The sequence below is a fragment of the Emydura macquarii genome, unplaced genomic scaffold (genome assembly GCF_026122565.2).
Source record: "Emydura macquarii macquarii isolate MOO-44397 ecotype Brisbane River unplaced genomic scaffold, CSIRO-AGI_Emac_v2 contig_2629, whole genome shotgun sequence".
NCBI lineage: Eukaryota > Metazoa > Chordata > Testudines > Chelidae > Emydura > Emydura macquarii.
In genome coordinates, this window is record NW_027132766.1 from 278 (window position 1) to 17,666 (window position 17,389).

The following is a 17,389-nucleotide window of genomic DNA, read 5'->3' on the forward strand; positions in this document are numbered from 1 at the left end:
TATACAAAGACGATATTGGAAATATATCCCACTTTTTTTGCTTCGCCGCATATAAGAATGGTTGTGTTTTTATGATTTGAGAAAAACAATGATTAATGTGAACATCTTATCAAAGAGAATTTGTTTTCTGTAGTACTGAGATATCAGTTTAATTAAAGCTTCTTTCCATTTCGAAAGAAAAACATATAAGAATGTACATGTACCATAATACTGCTTACTTTTTAACAAAATGGGTATTTTGTTTAGGTATCTTTGCTGAAGCAGCGATTACAGAATGGCCAGATAAGCACTGATCTACCTGAGACAAATACTGAAACTGAACCACAAGTTCAAAGTCCAACAAAAGAAATCAATGCAGAAAATGTTTTGGAGCAAGGAGGTACTGGTAGGTGTTTTTCAGAAAAATTTTGGACAGTGGGTCCGAAAGTGTGGTGCAGTTATGATGGTTAGAGTCTCAGCAGTAGCAACCCAAGCTAGTGTAATTAAAAAAAAAATTCTTGCAGAGGGAGACAGTCTGTCTCAAAATATCGCAGCTAAGAAGTTTGAGGGAGTAAAGACTCAAGTTCAGACATGTTATTTGTCAGTCATAGAAACTTTGAGAAACCGTACAAATGAAATCACTTGTAGTCCGATTAATCCAAATTGCCTCATACCATAGTAGCTTATCAATTTGATTTGCTATGATTTTTATGGTATGGTTCTTGGATAAGTTTGGCCCCATGCTTTTTTTTCCCCTGGCATTTTGATTTCTATGAGGACTGCTTCCCCGTGGTTGCATTTAACCTGCTTTTGAGGACTATGTCAATGGTTATACAGGTTCCTTGAGTTTCAGATCCATCTTGGCTTCTTAAAAAATCATTTGTTAGCAAGTGGAGAGTGCTGCCAATCCTTACTGTCTTCTTTTTGGAATCCATCAAGGACCATCTCTGGGTTCTCGAGTGGTACTACCCTGTCTCATTTCTCCCTTTCCTGAGGATTGCTGGCTAGGTTCATGAATGATCTCCTGATTCAGTTTTTCTGGCTTTCCCATCTGCTTTTGAAATGATTGCTCCTGGATTGTAACTTTTGTGACCAAAAGACTTCACTGGTGTTTTGGTTTTTATTTTTTTTAAAAATTCCCTTGAGCAATATTCCCAACTGGATACTTTTAAACTAGATCATACGCCACCCTACGAAAACAGAAGTCTGGGTGCTTGGAGCTAGAAAGAATTCTTCTACATGAAATGGTTTGCTTCACATTTACATCTCTGCTTGTTGAGGATATTCTACTTGAGGCAAAAGGCCAGATTAAGAATCTTGGTGTCATTTAATCACGCTATTTGCATGGAAAATTTGTTGGATGTGGTGTTAATATATTTTGATTGTACAACCTGTGTAAGGTTTGCACCTTAAAATCATATGATGTCCTTGTGACAGAGGTTCTCTTGTGACCAATAAAATTGGCATTGTGGTCTCAAGAGCATTGTTGTTCCTTTCTTCTCCATTTTTGGTGAATCAGACCTCTCAAGTTAGTTAGTTATTTAAAAACATCTTGTTAAAAGTGAATTATTTTAGAAATGGTTTTATTATGTTCATTTATTATGTCCCAAGAGCCTTTGTGGAGGGCTGTTTTAGAAATAAATGTGATTTATTATAAATGTGGTGTACTGATGGTTCATTCTATGTAATGAAAGTGCATTCAACTTGGCTCTGTGCACTTATTGAAGTCAATGAAAAAATCTTTACATTTATTTGACCCAGAATTAGTCCTCATTGTCAAGTGGAAACTGGAAAAGAGCTTTGAGAACAAAACTCTGTGTGTGTGTGTGTGTGTGTGTGTGTGTGTGTGTGTGTGTGTGTGTGTGTGTGTGTGTGTGTGTACACAAACACATTATTGTTGGATCTTGAAAACATTTATAGTAAGTGATAGTTTTGCAGATGGCTAAAAGTAACTCTAAATTCAGTTGTAATGTTGTTGATTTGTTTTGTAAATTTTTGTTTTGTAAATTATTTTGTAATTTCTGCTTGTAGTTAAAAATCACTGTTGTTGCTTTTTGGTGCATTATTCTGCTTCAGTTGCTTTCCCTGTTGTCTGCTTGTATCCAGAATGTCTGTCTAGGTAGTTGGTCATTTTAGTAGTATTACAAGGAGTCTTAACAAGGGGTTATAATAAAAGATCCATATTTTGAAAAAGTCATGCTTGTAGTAATGGTGCTATGTTATCTGTAGAGAGTGATGGAAATTCTGCAAAAACACTAGAAACTCTTAATCAGAGAGTGAAACGTCAAGAGAACTTGCTTCAGCGATGTAAAGAGATGATTCGGTCGCACAAGGAACGCTCTGCACAGCTAACCAATGAGAAAGAAGCACTCCAGGAACAACTAGAAGAGAGACTCCAGGAATTAGAGAAAATGAAGGTATGAAGAAAACCCTAACTTTTGATAGATATCAGCTAATGTAGTGCAAGAGTTCTGGTATCACTGTGATAGTGCCACACTCAGGGCAGACTGCAAGAAATAGGTCAGACAATCCCCAGAACTGGGTGGTTTATTCTATAATTAGATTCACCAAACCAGTAACAAAAGAGCTTCTGCAGTACCACATTGGTTAACCAGAAGCCAAACACAGTCCTCTTTAATCATTCTGGCCCTTGGCTCCCATCCAGGCAACCCAATCTAATATAGTGAGAGGTTATTAAAAACCTATTTCAACATATGTGAGATTCTTTCTAATCCCAGAGGATCAGACACATATCCATAGATCAGTATGAATCTCAGATCTTACCCAAATAACATTGTCAGCCAGTCTTTAGTAACTAAATAAAGATTTATTAAAAGAAAAGAAGGGAGTTATAAATGGTTAATAGATCATGTATGTACAAATGATTGCAAAATCCTTATATCAGATTTGTAGCAGTGATGAAATAAACTGCTGGCTTGTAAAGTCTCTCTGGTAACTTCCAAAAGATTGGAAGGTTCTTAGTCCATAGTTCAGGATGCCTCTTTTAGTTGTAAATCTTCAGTCCAGAGAATCAGAGCAGGAAAGAGGCAACATGGAGTTGTCTCAACTGTCTTTTTATATCCTCTGCCATGTACCTGGAAATTTACTGTTCCGAACAAAGCCCACAACCTTGGTGAAGGGAAATTAACTGGCCCAGGATGGAATCCACGGTCACATGAGCATATCACATGTCCTTACTGAATCACAAGAGGTGGCCACTGAGGCATCCATAAGAAAAGGCTACTGGGCGGGATAAGATTTTTCAATGGCCTGTTATGAGAGCTGAGTGTCCTTGATGGACCATCAGCACATAGCTGTCTAGCCCTGATGTAAATCCATCTGCTGGGTGTCACCCAGGAATACAACACAGGTTTAAGATCAAGTACATAGCCAATATTCATAACTTCAGATACAAAGATGATACATGGATGTAACCAGGATAATCATACTTGACAGATTACCTTTTCCATTGACATCATATATGATACACTTTGTACGAGATTTATGGAAGTATATAACGGTGGTAATATCAGTGATAGAAGTGGTTATCTTTAATCATACAGCATCACAGCATGGGTCATTAAATTGAGTAATACAAAATACCAGGCAGCAATTGTGCCAAGATGCCACAGGAAACAAAGATGTGACTGCACAATATTGCATGCAACACCAGTATTGTAGTATATGCCAGTGATATTTCTGTAACATTTTTCACCTGAGGTCAAGCACTTAACAAAGTAAATAAAGACTTACAGGAATCCTTTAAGGGAAAGCAGTCCACAGCTAGGATTTGATGGGTCCCATGCCTGCAGCCTAGCCTCCCGTTATTCTCTCCCCATGGCTGCTTCTGGCATTATCCCTGAAATTTTGCCCCTTCCCTGTAGAAGGCTCATCTCCCATCTTGATGTAGGTTAAACCAATCACACATTCAGTTACCATCTTCCTCCATCTGTAGATGTGCATGAGGAGCCTTGGGTGATGATTGTCTTAACAGGAGGATCCTTGGGACCCAGGGGGCAAAGAGTTTCCTTATAGCTATTTCATAGGCCTTTGTGCAGGGTGAGCAGTCGGGGACGAAAGATGTTAAGAGGTCATTGCAAATGCTGGGGCAAAGGAGGAGAGATCTCAGAAGAGGTCAGAGGATTGTTGCTGTACAGAGGAAGTGCAGGCTCTCTGAACCAACAGTTAAGCAAAAGCAGTTCCTGCTGATGCCATCAGTCACTACGCTTTACCAAAGGTAGCTACTGGTGTCCAGAACTACTGTGCTGAGTTCTTGCTCATACGCCAACGTTTTCACATGCAAACCTCTTACCAGCAGGTCATTGTAACCATGGCAGCCCCATTTTTTATTTTGTTGTGCTGGTGGCAGTGTGGAGTCCTTCACTGTAGTTGTGCTCAGATGGGAGGGGGCTGAAGCGGCCTCTTTTTCTGGAATACTCCAACCCGTCTGAACATAGGGAGTGGTGGGCTGGGAGGGAGGCTCTTACACAACCCCTCTCACAAGCCCCCTTTCTCTGAATTTATCCCATCCATTCAACTCAAACACCAGCATACCACAATCACCAAAATATACATTTGACACATATCAAAGTACAAGTATTTTTACTTATAGTCAGATGTGAAAAGTGAATAGACCAGTATTCCAATAGTTGGGTTGATGATAGGAATATGGAGTCAAAGGTTAGGTTGTTTGTTTGCAGAACCTTCATTTCAAATTTCCTAGCTTTCAAACATTTAGTACCTTAAAACTGCAAAGTTCTAATAGTGTTTTTAGTTGATGTTTACACTATTAACTCTACCTTAACTAAATTTTTTAAAAGTCTCATTTTAAAATGTTTTGTCACAAGTATATCACCCGTCTCAGAATTTTTCCTTGTAAGTCAGAAATTTAATCACTGTAATATTTTTGGTCTGCTTTAATTTCCCCTATTTTAATGTTTACGTAGCTTGAATGATGATTACAAGGATCAGTGGAGAACCTAGACATATAGTAATCAGAACAGAATACTGCACAAAAATGAAAAAATAAAAACGTGCTGGTTCATGTCTGAAAGAACTTATCAAGATATAGAAGAAGTTTGATAATAGTTAACTAAAGCAAGAGCACGGTGAAATATTAAATATTTTGAGGCGTAGTGTAATGAAAGGAATTTCTCCTATAAAAATAGCTGGTATGAAGAAAAGAAATGGATAAATATAAAATTCCTGCATTCAAATTTTCTTCAGTATATCAGAATAAACATGGGATTTCTTAATAAGTGCAGAATGTATTTATACTAGTTTGCCTATTTTGTTTCAGAGAGGAGAGAATTTGAATCTTGTTTCCATTCCTTGGTTGAGATTCTCACCCTGTCCCCTTTCTACCAAGTAAAAGGGCTGGAGCAACAAAAGGGCTGGAGTAACGTAAACGGGCCTTTGTGCACAGGGAAGGATTCCCCCAGCACAAGAACTGTGGAAGGTAGCTGTAATGCTGCCTTCCTCAGACCCACTTGCAAGCCCTAGTATGGGGGTGGGGTCGGCATGTCAGGGGTGGGTTTGTAGCATGTGACTACAGATATTCTGGGCAACAGTGCCACCCACAGGATAGCCTCAGGAGGCTGCCCTGATTTAGACCACCACTGGGATGTTTCAGCTACAATGGGGGGACTGTCAAGTACCTTGCCTGGGCCTGTGAGTTGTGTGATGGGCTACTTAGAGAAACAGCACAAAATCTTGTTCCTTATCTGTCTCACATTTTGGGACTTTTGCTTATGTTATCCAAACTTGAAGCTGTCAGAAGAGGAAACTTTTTCTTATAGATGGGAATGCTTTAGTTCTTTTCCGTCTCTTCTGGTTTTTCAGGAACTTCACATGGCTGAGAAAACTAAACTGATTACTCAGTTGCACCATGCAAAGAATTTGATTGAGCAGCTAGAACAAGATAAGGTAAATAAGGCATGTTTTTCTTTAAACTGTCAATATGGCTAGTGCATGATCGTATTTGAATAAAATTTGTACAAGCTCAAATTACCTGACTTCCAATTCTATTACAGCTGCTCTTAGTAGTGGTTTGGTTTTAGCTTACATCCCAGATTCATAGTGTTTTGTTTGCTCATTAAAAGTTAAGTTGGTGATAGAAGGCTATATTTTGTAAATGCTTTGTATGGTTGGTCAGATTCAGTGTTGCAAGAATAGTTAGTGCTGCTTAGGATGTGTATTTAAAAGCCAGTATAGTGATTAGTAGTTTAGGTTAATTTCTAACTAAATAATAGTCATAATAGTAGGTTATGAGAAAAATAGTATCTAAAACTGCTTATGTTGGTTAGAGAAGACAAGGTCTAAGAACAGAAGGCAATGAGGTTTGCAATGATCCTTATGGGTTGTGTCCTGGTGTGAAGTTGTTTTTGGCATAAGCTATGTATTTATGTATTAGTCTCACCTTAAACACTTCTTACCTAGGGCATGGTAATAGCAGAGACAAAACGACAAATGCATGAAACGTTGGAAATGAAGGAGGAGGAAATTGCCCAGCTGCGTGCTCATATCAAGCAGATAACTACCCAAGGCGAGGAGTTACGAGAACAGAAAGAAAAATCTGAAAAAGCTGGTAAGGAATTCTGGAGATTATTGGCTTTTATGTTTGAATAGGAAAAAATTTCAGCATAACCCATCTGCATTCTCTCATCAGTCATCTCATCTTGGTATTAAAACAATTCCCTGTCCTGCTAGTGTTCCTCCACCCCTTCCTACTAACATCACTGCTATGTAGAAGAAGAAACTTCAATATGGTCTCTGCCTCCACAGATAGCCAGAGGTTGAGAACATTTCGTATTGTTTTTTTTTAACATCCACATTCACTAATCCAATGATGAAATATTGCTGGAAGACAACCGTGCCTCTCTCTTTTTGCAGCGGGAAAGATTGCTGTGATTTACTGGGTGTGTATAATTTTCAGCATAGAAAATTGGAGGGGAAAAATAAGTGCATTTTTGTCTGATGTGTAGTCCATATTTTCCCAATATTTTTTGTAGTCTTAACTGTAGGAGAGAATGTACACATGGGAGTGGAGTGGGGAAGAGGATGAAACAAGTTAGGCTTTTACATTTTAGGTGAAAACCTATGATGGCGCCTCCAAGTACTACTATCAGAAGCATCTGCTAATTTATTTCTAGTTGAACATAAACACAAAGCATAATTTATTTGTTCCAGGCTTTAAACTGATTTGTTATATACACATTTCAATTAGCTTTAATAAGAAACTGGATAACATGGCTAAATGTGCATGATAATGTAGTATTAGCGTAACAGGCCAAACTGTATTCCTTGGAAATATATTCCTTGGAAAACAAAATGAACAAAATGAGACCTTGTACAGTACAGCTTATAGGTTTAGTTTTATTTGCATTCAGTTTGCTTTATAATCATTTTCAGAAATCTCACCTTGAAAGTTGCATTTAATGCAGCTGATGAAAAAATAGTTTAATATGCATACAATATATTTGTAATGTGTATTTTATTTCTAAGTTGTAATGAGAAGTTTAGAATCTGACATTTTATTGCAGTTCGCTTTATATCTAGGTAAAATTAGAACAGAACTTTGCGCTATAAAGATGGATTTACATGAGTAAATCATATATGTGCAAAGAAGCTGATTGAGCACCTAAAGCCAGAAAAGATAAACAGAAAAGAAATATAATTCCATAGATGATGATCTATTAGCAAACCTTTGGAAAACTGTGAAAACACAAACAACTGGCTTAGAAAACCCACTTTTCCAGTTGTTAGGTTTTTTTTATCTTAGCTTTATAAAATCCAGACTTCAAGACTAAGCAAATATTAACTTCAGGTTTTTATAAAATTTGCCTCAGATAATGTTTTTCAGAGACCATAGTGCTTAATTTGTAGTATTTTCTTTCAGTAACATTTCTTTAACTATGTGCTTACAGTTTAGTTGTTAGTATTTTAACTTCTCTTAGCAGGAAAAATATGCTTTAATTAATACGTCTGTAGGTATGAAGTATTTTACTTTAGATATCTGAAATAGAACAGCATTGAAGCAATTGAAACCAGTTGTATGTCTTGTAATGTGGAGACTAGTCCATAAATAACTTCTTCTTTTGGCTTACTTACTTGGAGCTTCAAAACAGGATAGAGATGATTCCCTTGGTACTTCACAAAATTAACTATTTTGGTGATGCACACAGTTTGACTTACAGGGTGTGTTATGCTGAACACCATTTTGGGAAAGTGAAATTTCCACCCCAAATCTGTTTTTTACATAAAAACTCAAATAAACAAACACCCCTCTCATCCTCAAAACAAAACAAAAAACCCAACCAACAACCCCCCACCAACACACACAATACACCCACAAATCACTTTGATGTATCAATCCTGTTAGCACCTAAGCATATGCATCCACTATAGTGACCTTTCTATGGGTCTGAGGGCACAGTGTTCTACTGTTGAACATGCTATTAAAAATAAGAATGGTTTTGGCTATGGCACCATTTTCTGTGTCGTACTGGGTCCTAGTTTCCATTGATGGAAAACTAGTAATCAAATTAGAGTACAGCAAAGTTCTGTTACTCATAGGTCTGAGAGGTGTTCCTGTGCTTTTTCCCTTTATTCAGTTTTCCTTGATAGTGCCTTGCTTTGTGCATTCTAGAAAATCATTTGGGACGAAGACTAAGATCAGTCATGTTGAGGTATAGCTTCAGTTTAAGATGAAGGTATCACACACTATTTAAAGTATAGTTTGATTTAACAGCATTAAATTACTATAACCATCCATTGTAAAACTACTTTATTACTGATGGTAATAGAGCAATTGACATCGCTTTTAGGCCACAGCTCTCTGCCATAATGACTGTAATATGACTGTTACATGCATTTATCACTGGCCTGTAAATTTTGTTTAGCACACTAAGTCTTTGAAGGCCCATGCCCTACTCTTTTCACCATGTTACCAATTTTGGTGAATGTCTATATTCCTAGATTTGCTTATTTTCACAAAGTATTGATACTTTACCAAAAGGGAACGTGAATATTTCCATAAAGAAAATGTTTTATTTTAAGTAAGTTTTGACTAAGATAAGTGCAAGCTTTATTTCTTTACACTTGTGTATATATACTGTATCATTCATAGTGATATTTTATCTGTTTAAATACAGCATGTTATATATCAGGCTGTATTTTTAACTTGCCTAGAACCATAAACCTGTTCACTTTCTTTCCTTTGTAGCTTTTCCTTTATAGTTAAACAATCATTTTAATTAGACGACCTTGATTAAATGAGCCATTATTTCATTTGATACAATTGACTTAAACTGGTGACTATTCACTGTTATGTACGGTTATGTTAGCAACATGATATATAAGCTTATTTTGTAAATAAATATTACATAAAATCACACTTATGTAAGTCTCCCTATTTGATAATTACAGTTCAACTCTTTGTAGTCAGGGGTGCATTATATTGAAATCTCACAAAGCATCTTATTTTTGTGCATCCACACATGCCAATAAGTGAATCATGGTGCCTTTCCCAAGCCTTGTATGAACAGGACTGGGGTAAGGGCTCTCTTTTCTTACGTCACACAATGGGTGCTTGGACCAGGCTCTACAAAGTAAATTCTATGCTTCTCAGGCAATGTCAAACTTCAGTCCTCTTACCTAAATGAATTGTAACTAACTTTTTAAATACTTGCAATATTTGGCTATCAAGTTACAATTTATCAAAAGTAGTCTGGTGTTCGTAAATTTGCAGTTGAAAACCTCAGTCTCTTACATATTATTGAATATTTGGCCTAAATCCTCATCATTCAACATCTTGAACAGTATAGTAATGTTAAAGACATTAATTTATTTTTGTGCCAAGTGAATAATGCAATTATTTTTGCCTTTACTAGACATATTACATAATTTTATTTTGCCATCTCTTTGTAGGTCATAATGGTATTCATTTTGACAATTTAATTTACACTTCATGGTTTACAGAGAGCAAAAGAATGCCTAATAAGAATTCTAATATATGCATTTATTAATATTAGTTTAAATGCAGAAAACAATCATTATAAATGTATCGATCTTAACTGTCATACTGCTTATTTTAGTTGCCTGTTCTCTGCAGTTGCATTTAGTGAGTTGGTTGAAACAGATGAAATTTATATTTTCCCAGTCTATTTGATGTCCATGCTCAGTGCTGTATTCTCTAGTTTTCACCGCTGGGTGGCACTCTGGTTAAAGATTATCCCTATCTGTACTCTTGAGATACTGGTTATCAGGAACCCTTCTTAATACAGACTGACATTAAATTAAATTAAAAAAAAAAAATTAGACATTTTTACCATGTGTAGTTACTGTTGTAGAGCAGTGTTTAAAAAATTGTAAAGAACTTGGTGGTAGTGGTAATAATAATAAAAGTACCCTACTTTTCCTTTAACACAAACTGTTTTAAAAATGAAAGCTTTGATTCTGCAGAATTGATGGCTTTAGTCACACTGGTCAGAAAAGATTCCTACTTGACCAGGGTGAGCAGATAAGTGGGATTTTGCAAGGCTGATTTACAGTATTGTTTGCTGTGTTTCTTGGATCTTTGTTTTGTCAAGATATATTAAAGGATTAACTTCAATGTTATTTAGAATGCTTGTATTTAGGTCTGTTTTAGCAGTTGCTGTGCTAGTGGAGGAAGGACAAAGATAATAAATTTGCATTCTGGATTCAGCCTAGAGATGTTTTAATGAACAGACAAGGCTTATGTTATAGTTTTATAGCTTCAGTAGAATCAAAAAAGTTTTGATAGGTGCAGAATTGGTCAATATTTTGTTTAACTGGAAGAATGCTAGTTGAACCTCCTGCTGGTTTGAAATTATCACTTGTATGTCACTTTACACTAGAATTAATTACCTCGAATAAAAATATTATGTTCTTGCTTAAATGCCAAAAGTGCCTGAGATACATATAATTTCACTTTTAGAGAACCGAGTGTCTTCCTGTGAAGTGTTGCTTTTTGTGCTATCATGTCCTCTTGACCTTTTATTCAGCAGCTTTTCCAGCTTTCCCCTTAGCATTGTGCTTGTGCTTATGGTGATGGAGCTGGCCTACTGCATGTTGCTAAACTGCTAAATTTTAGTAGTCACTCCTATTGTGAACTTGAAATCTTTTATTTGATAGATCTGCAGTCTATGGCAAATGCACTTCCCCCCAATAAGTAAAAAATTGCTTAAATGAAATTGCAGTGTATATTACTCAGCCCAAGAGTCGAAAGTGTGAGAAGTTCTTATGAATAAAAAGTGAATACATTTCAAATTTTTTAACTGCAGTTTTTATTTCTGAACCCATTTCTGGTAAAAGTTGTTTTGTTTTTTTAAAAAGTAATTTGTGACATGGCAGTGTGGATACCCTTTGTAAAGACTTAAGGACAGACTATAGCTGGCTGTACATGGGTTTGCAGGAGAAAGGTAAGGAGATCACTCTGGCCCCCCCATGTGCACCAGTGCAGGCTGTATCCATACTTGATTTATATGTACTAGCTTGGGAATGTGGAGGAATGTGAAAGAGGGGATATGGAGAAGGCGCATGCCTGGGTGGGCTGGGGTCTCTGCACTAGCAGAATTGTTTGGAGTAGAGCACTGGCAACCTCTTTTTTGCAGCGCTGATTGAGCACAGTCTGTGTTTCCATTCTGGTTTAAGAAAAAACAAACCAAAACAAGATATTTATACTCTATATTTAAAAAAACCAAACCAAAACAAAGATCTCCAGTGTTTTTAACATTTATAATGTATTTAAACACTTCAGTTCTTCTGATCATTAAAGCAGGATGGAGATTAAAAAAAATCTGAGTCTGTGTTTCACTACTGTCAGGAAAAAAAATCACTCTCTAGTTCCATTGTGAGGACCCAGGAAAAAGCTTCCTCAAGAAATTCACTCCAAAAGGTCATAATTTGGGTGAATATAATTATTTTAAGAAAATAAGTCACTTGAAAATGCATTATCAACAGGAGTAGGCTCAGAAATGTTGATTATAATTAAAAGCTTTATATTTAAAGGTAATAAATGCAGTGTCTTTCACCTTTCGAACTCCTGGTCTGAGTAAAATATCTGGAGGAACTGAAAAACATAACAATAATTGGATAAGAATTGTAACTATTTCACAATATGTAATAGTTTGTTCTGTCTGCAGAATAAGAGGCATTATTATGCTCAATCTGAACCATGGTAGATTAAGGGTGAAGCAAAGAAACCCAGAGAGCTCCTGTCCTGTTGAAAGAAAATTACTATTAAGGGGAAGAGAAGCTAGAACACTGGGGAAAATCATTATCTCTTAAAAAAGTATCCAAATATTTAGCCAAGATTTTAGTTGAGCTGTTTTTTAGGTGCTTTGGATTAGAAATGTCTAAGATTTACACCTTGGAGTTGAGTTTTACAAAAGTGCTGCAAATAAGGTTCTACTAATCTGTACCAACAATTAGCTATATATGAACCCATTTTAAAAATGGGTTATCTTTTTTATGTGCTTTTGCAGCAGAGCGAGCCCCATATTCATTATCACAGTCAGAAACATAGATTCCCTAGTAAGGATCAAATCCTGGTTCCACTGCATTAATTTAATTTAATTAATTTTAAAGGAATCCTCTGCGTAACCAGATGTGATTATTCAGTACTTTTGTAGCATTTAACACAAAAATTTGACTTCTTGATATGTTTAAATTATTATGTATGAAGTGCAGAAAATATATTAAGAATACCTAGACTAGGAAATAACTCTCATATCTCTGATACTATTGTGTCTTAACAGTTGGAAAATGTTTATTTTTAAATGGTGACCACTCTCTGTATTTGGACTATACAACATATTCAGAATTTGTTCAAGAGAACAAATTAGCATGTATAAATTTAAATAACTATTGTATTTTAATATTCTGTGCTGGGTATCTGTTGTGGGCTTATTCTTAGTACTAGCTGAGTTTTTTGGAGGTAAAACATCAGTTAAAAGTAATGTTTTTATTCTGATATTTAATTTGCAAAGTTTAAAAACATTTCAGTCTTACAGATCTCAGTTGATAAACTGACAAACACCCTGTGGTATATAAAATATACCGGGATTGTTCTTCCTTAATCTAAAAGGACAGAACTCTTTCTATGGTTAAATAAAAGTGGATTTATATTCCTAGCTTTCTACTTCTACTTATAATTTTAGTGGAAGATTTATTTGAAAATAAGCGGGTAATAAGTTACCTTTTCTTCATGGAGCATTATTCAGTCCTTTTCGATTAGTCAGGATATGAAGCAAGAGGAACAGCTCTGGTTTTATATGTTGGTGCATTTCTTTATGAAACTGTTGGAGCAAGTAGAAGATACAGACTGTATAGTAACCTAAATGCATCATTGGTCTAGGAAGTAGAAGCTACTGGTCTGTTCTTTTCCCCTTCCCAATAATGAGCCCATGTGAGCATACAGCGGATTCTTAGGGTTAGATTCTTCTATCTGGTGTGTAACGTATATAGGAATATAATTGTTTCTGGCATATCAAATATTTTTTTTGTTTTCCTTCTTACAGCATTTGAAGAGCTTGAGAAGGCTCTGAGCACAGCCCAAAAGGCAGAAGAAGCACGGAAAAAGTTGCAAGCAGAGATGGATGAAAAAATCAAAGCCATAGAAAAAACAAATGAGGAAGAACGTATAAACCTTCAACAGGAGTTAACCAGGGTGAAGCAGGAGGTGGTTGAGATTATGAAGGTAAAAGTTAAGGCTGAGTATGTCTCAGTTGTTTTAAAGTAAAGCTTTAATTTAAAAAAGGTTTGATTGTAAAATGTTTTAACATATCAGGGCTTCTTTTAAACTTCTCACTATTAAAAAAGAAAAATTTAAATTCTAAGGACAGACACTTTCAATAATAAATTACTGCAGTATTTTAAACAAATGACAACATAAACCTTCCCAAATTCATCTGTCCCTTTCTCTGGCAGCCTTTGGAAGCTTAAAATTACTATGTTAAAGAAAATGCACACACACTGCTCAGAACTGATGTCATGGTTACACACTTTTTAATCAGAGTTTCTGGCAGTGTACCAGAAATTTTCATGATAGTCTTTGCTTTTCTACTGGCTTCTTAAAGTATCCCAGTGCTATTCGTTACAAAAGAAAACTGAGTACTGTCAACATATTAATTCTACTTGTCTCCATTATGTTTATGATTTTTAAAATACAGTACTTTTTATTGAACATCTTTAGCCTAACAGATCTGAAGATTTTTGAACTCTGCCACAGTGTGTGCTTTTTTAGAATATGGTCTGAATCCATAAAAACTCTCATTTCAGATTCTCATATTCTCTCATTCTCATATTCAGATATGAATCCGTGTTCCTTCATCTTATCTTCCAAATAATTTTCAATTTGAACAGCTCTAAATTGCAATTTCTGGTGGTATTATATTATTAGCTTTGCTGTGGTAATAATTTGTCTCACTATAGTTCTAATATATTGTTTTAGGTCAGTGGCTCGCAACCTTTACAGACTACTGTACCCCTTTCAGGAGTGTGATTTGTCTTGTGTACCCCCAAGTTTCACCTCACTTAAACTATGTGCTTACAAAATCAGACATAAAAATACAAAAGTGTTCCAGCACACTATTACTGAAATTGCTGACTTCCTCACTTTTACCGTATAATAATAAAATAAATCCATTGGAATATAAATATTGTACTTACATTTCAGTGTATAGTATATAGAGCAGTATAAATGAATCGTATGAAATTTTAGTTTGTACTGACTGTTAGTGATTTCTATTTAGCCTTTTGTAAAACTAGACATATCTAAATAAGTTGATGAACCCCTTAGAAGGCCTCTGTGTACCCCCAGGGGTAAGTGTGCCCCTGATTGAGAACCACTGTTTTAGGTGAATGTGGTTTGTAGTTGGGGGAGCAGTTATAAACTTGTTTACATAAATGATTTACCCACTGGGTAGATCTTCAAATCTGGCTAAATAGGATTTCTGGCTGTGATTTCACCAGTTGAGCTTTGTTGGCTCATGAAATTGACTTGCTTAGCATATAAAGGGGGTTACAGACAGAAACTCGTATCCAAAAGCTGTGAGAGAATTTTCTCCAATTTAAAACAAAATTAAAGCCATAAGTGGATTTGGGAACACTGTTGGGAGAGACCTCAGAATCTGATTATTCTGTGACTGGCACTGTGGATGAGCTGATAGAATGGAGAAGCATTTTGGAAACTTTATTGGGATTATTCTTTTTATATATAATTTTTATTTATGCACATTGAGTAACGTGCTGCCTATTAAAGGGAAGCAATTAGACAATTCCCTTTGCTATTCACAGTTGCAATGTTCCTCCTCTGTATGAGAAATAATCAATTTCTCTGACTTTGGTTTACAGAAGTCTTCCGAAGAGCGTGTTGCTGAGCTAGAGAAATTGCATAAAAAAGAACTGGCTACCAAAGAGCAGGAGCTAAATGAGAAATTACAGGCTCAAGAAAAGGAGTTTCAGGAGCAGATGAGGGCAACTCTTGTAAGCATCCCTAAAATGTACAAGGTTACTTCTGACAGAGTTGGGTGGGAATAGAAGTCTGTCTAATATGGCAAACCCATGTCTCATCCACTAAACCTCACTGTCTTTCAGTAATTCCCATTGACCCAGGGTAAGGGTAAGGGTATCCCAGACAATCCAGGAATCCAAGATATTCAGTATGGGACACTACAGCTGCTCTTCATATGCCTTGTTGCTTAATTGAGATAGTCACTTGCACTGGCCTGCAACTGCAACTGTGTTAATAATACCCATTTCGAGAGACAAGGTGGGTAAGGCAATATTTTTATTGAACCAGCTTCTGTTGTGAGAGAGACAAGCTTTTGAGCCACATAGAACCCTGAAGCCACACAGACCTTGAAGGTCAGAAGTTGGTCCAATTAAATATATTATCTCACCTACCCCTTGTCTCTCTAATATCCTTGGATTGACATGCCTATAATTACATTACATTAACACTTAGTTCACATTTTTAAGATTTGTTTTTTCAATCATAAAGGTTAGAAGCTTAATTTTTATTTTAAAGCATAGATTCTACAGAAGATAGTGGATTATAAATATGTAAGCTGGTAGCTATTGACCTGGAAAAATGTTCTATTCTCTGCAGGTGTGGGGGATATTTTGCAAAAGATCTTTATGGAACACATTTTTTTGTTTGATGGTATGACAAACAAAGTAGATTGTGTGCAGAAAGTGTAGTTAATATAATCCCTTGAAATATGATTCCCTTTTCTCTTGCTCATTGCTCATCTCATTATGGCGTAAAAAGTTTTACTTATTGGAGATGATTTTTGTACAATATTATTTTATTCATAATTTTTGACAGGAAAATAGTCAAAGGGAGTGTTTAAGGACCGTACAAGAAAAAGAGCAACAGGAATCCCTGGCCTTAGAAGAAATAGAGCTGCAGAAAAAAGCAATACAATCAGAGTGTGAGAAGAAACTTCAGGACATGCAGCAAGAAATACAGACATTTAGAACTGTGAGTAAAATATCCTTGATATTTTAACCAAACTCTTTTCTGCATATTAACAGCTTCACGCTGGTAGATATGGTAGACATGGTGTGAATTGATTGTGATAAAAGACTGTCACATTTAAAACATATATTTTTGCAGCACCAGATATTAAGTTGTTGCCGTGATATGCTGCATTTGATAATTTTGTGGAGTGTTAAATGGCAGAACATGGAAATACGCTTGTTTTATATTCAGACCTAGGGCATGAACCTGTATCCCATGTAGAATTTTTGCATATATTGCCTAGCACAAAAAGGGCCTCAATCTTTTTGGCCTTTTGGTGACATCACAATATAAATGTTAATAATAACCAATGATCAAGTGAATAAGACTTTCCTTGAGTGAGAGTTTGAAGGATCTACTCCTTTAGGTTACGAGTAAAACAATTGTATCTACTTGTTATGTATTGGATGTTTAACACGTTACTAAACCACCATAGAGTTTATCTAGATTGGTAGTTTCTAGGGATGTCAATTAATCACAGTTAACTCAAATGATTAACGTAAAACACATTAATAAGATTAAAAAAATTAGTTGTGATTAATCACCATTTTAATCGTACTGTTACACAATAATAGAATACTAATTTAAATTTATTATAAATATTTTTTTGTTTTTCTAAATTTTGAAATATATTGATTTCAATTACAACACAGAATACAAAGTATACAGTGCTCATTTTATATTATTTTTATTACAGATATTTGCGTTGTAAAAAAGATTAAAGAAATTCTATTTTTCAGTTCACTCATTCAAGTGTTTTTATCATGAAAGTGCAATTTGCAAATGTAGAATTTTTTTTACATAACTGCACTCAAAAACAAAACAAAATAAAACGTTAGAGCCTACAAGTCCACTCAGTCCTAC

At 35.6% G+C, this 17,389-nt stretch overlaps 1 protein-coding gene across 1 annotated transcript in view; it reads left to right on the forward strand.

The window, feature by feature from the left end:
- Positions 1-251: 251 nt before the first annotated feature.
- The window catches only part of GOLGA4 (golgin A4), a gene marked incomplete at its 3' end in the record, with an annotated part of 38,934 nt that continues 21,796 nt past the window's right edge, over positions 252-17,389 (forward strand). Inside the window, exons 1-7 of the mRNA XM_067563923.1 lie at positions 252-385; positions 2,209-2,396; positions 5,821-5,904; positions 6,418-6,565; positions 13,521-13,699; positions 15,355-15,486; positions 16,331-16,486. Coding sequence (XP_067420024.1) covers positions 2,295-2,396; positions 5,821-5,904; positions 6,418-6,565; positions 13,521-13,699; positions 15,355-15,486; positions 16,331-16,486 — 801 coding nt within the window. The remainder of the gene's footprint in view (positions 386-2,208; positions 2,397-5,820; positions 5,905-6,417; positions 6,566-13,520; positions 13,700-15,354; positions 15,487-16,330; positions 16,487-17,389) is intronic.